The sequence below is a fragment of the Limulus polyphemus genome, unplaced genomic scaffold, assembly GCF_000517525.1.
Source record: "Limulus polyphemus unplaced genomic scaffold, Limulus_polyphemus-2.1.2 Scaffold4676, whole genome shotgun sequence".
NCBI lineage: Eukaryota > Metazoa > Arthropoda > Merostomata > Xiphosura > Limulidae > Limulus > Limulus polyphemus.
The window spans coordinates 41,076-42,251 of NW_013670286.1; the positions used below are offsets into that span (position 1 = coordinate 41,076).

The 1,176-nt window shown below is 37.3% G+C and overlaps 1 protein-coding gene across 1 annotated transcript in view; it reads right to left on the reverse strand.

Moving 5' to 3' along the window:
- The window catches only part of LOC106471523 (dnaJ homolog subfamily B member 9-like), a 10,356-nt gene that overhangs the window by 4,573 nt on the left and 4,607 nt on the right, over positions 1 to 1,176 (reverse strand). The window contains exon 2 of the mRNA XM_013932122.2: positions 691 to 925. Coding sequence (XP_013787576.1) covers positions 691 to 916 — 226 coding nt within the window. The 5' untranslated portion in view covers positions 917 to 925. The remainder of the gene's footprint in view (positions 1 to 690; positions 926 to 1,176) is intronic.

Here is a 1,176-nt window from a genome sequence, read left to right on the forward strand (position 1 = left end):
AAACTTTACTCGGTGTAATAGACACAAGCGAAGGGATAACACCAACCCAAACTTTACTCGGTGTAATAGACACAAGCGAAGGGATAACACCAACCCAAACTTTACTCGGTGTAATAGACACAAGCGAAGGGATAACACCAACCCAAACTTTACTCGGTGTAATAGACACAAGCGAAGGGATAACACCAACCCAAACTTTACTCGGTGTAATAGACACAAGCGAAGGGATAACACCAACCCAAACTTTACTCGGTGTAATAGACACAAGCGAAGGGATAACACCAACCCAAGTGCGTGTGTTGCTTATTACACTTTCTGCCCATTTTAACCATATAGAAATTTGTAAGACATCCCATATTAGGATCATTTTAACAAAAGGCCCAACTGTAATAACAATTAAACACGTATTCTCAGCAATATGAAAAACAAAAGGATATGAACCTCAAGCAACTGACCTGACTTACAGTAAGTAAACAAACAATCAACATAAACACGTATCAGAGCAGCTTAAACGATAAGTGTATCCAGTACTTCCTCTACGGTAAACAGACTCCTGGTATTATGAAGTTTATATTTTAAGTTACAGGTTTTATTTAGGAAGATACAGTACTGCTTGTGTCCTTCTGGTGGAGGTGCCCCTGCACAGTGGTACAGGACTGTACAACTATAAACTAGGAATACATTACTTACCTTGAGCAATTTCTCGAAATTTTTCCTCTGCATCTTTCTCTTTATTCTTATCTGGATGATACTTGACTGCTAGTTTTCTGAAAGCTCGCTTGATTTCTCGGTCCGTGGCCTTTGGTTTAATGCCCAGCAGTTTATAGTAATCTTTTCCAATCTTACCCAAGACTTCCCCAGAAAATACAACTAACCCATAGAGGGCAATTAGAATGACAAACTTCTGGAAATTCATGCCTTGTATCTAGAAAGACAAACCAATCATATTATTAAAACAAGAGCAACACAACGTTCTTCTTAAAGACTTTAAACTATGTTTCTTAAACCAACTTACTCTTACAAACAAATATATTAGTATTTAAATAAATAAGTAAGCATGTGGAGTATGTGGCCTCTGTTGATGTATCTTACAATAAGGAGAAATCAAATGTACCAAGTATGGGATGTATAAAGGAGTATGTGGCCTCTGTTGATGTCTCTTACAATAAGGATATA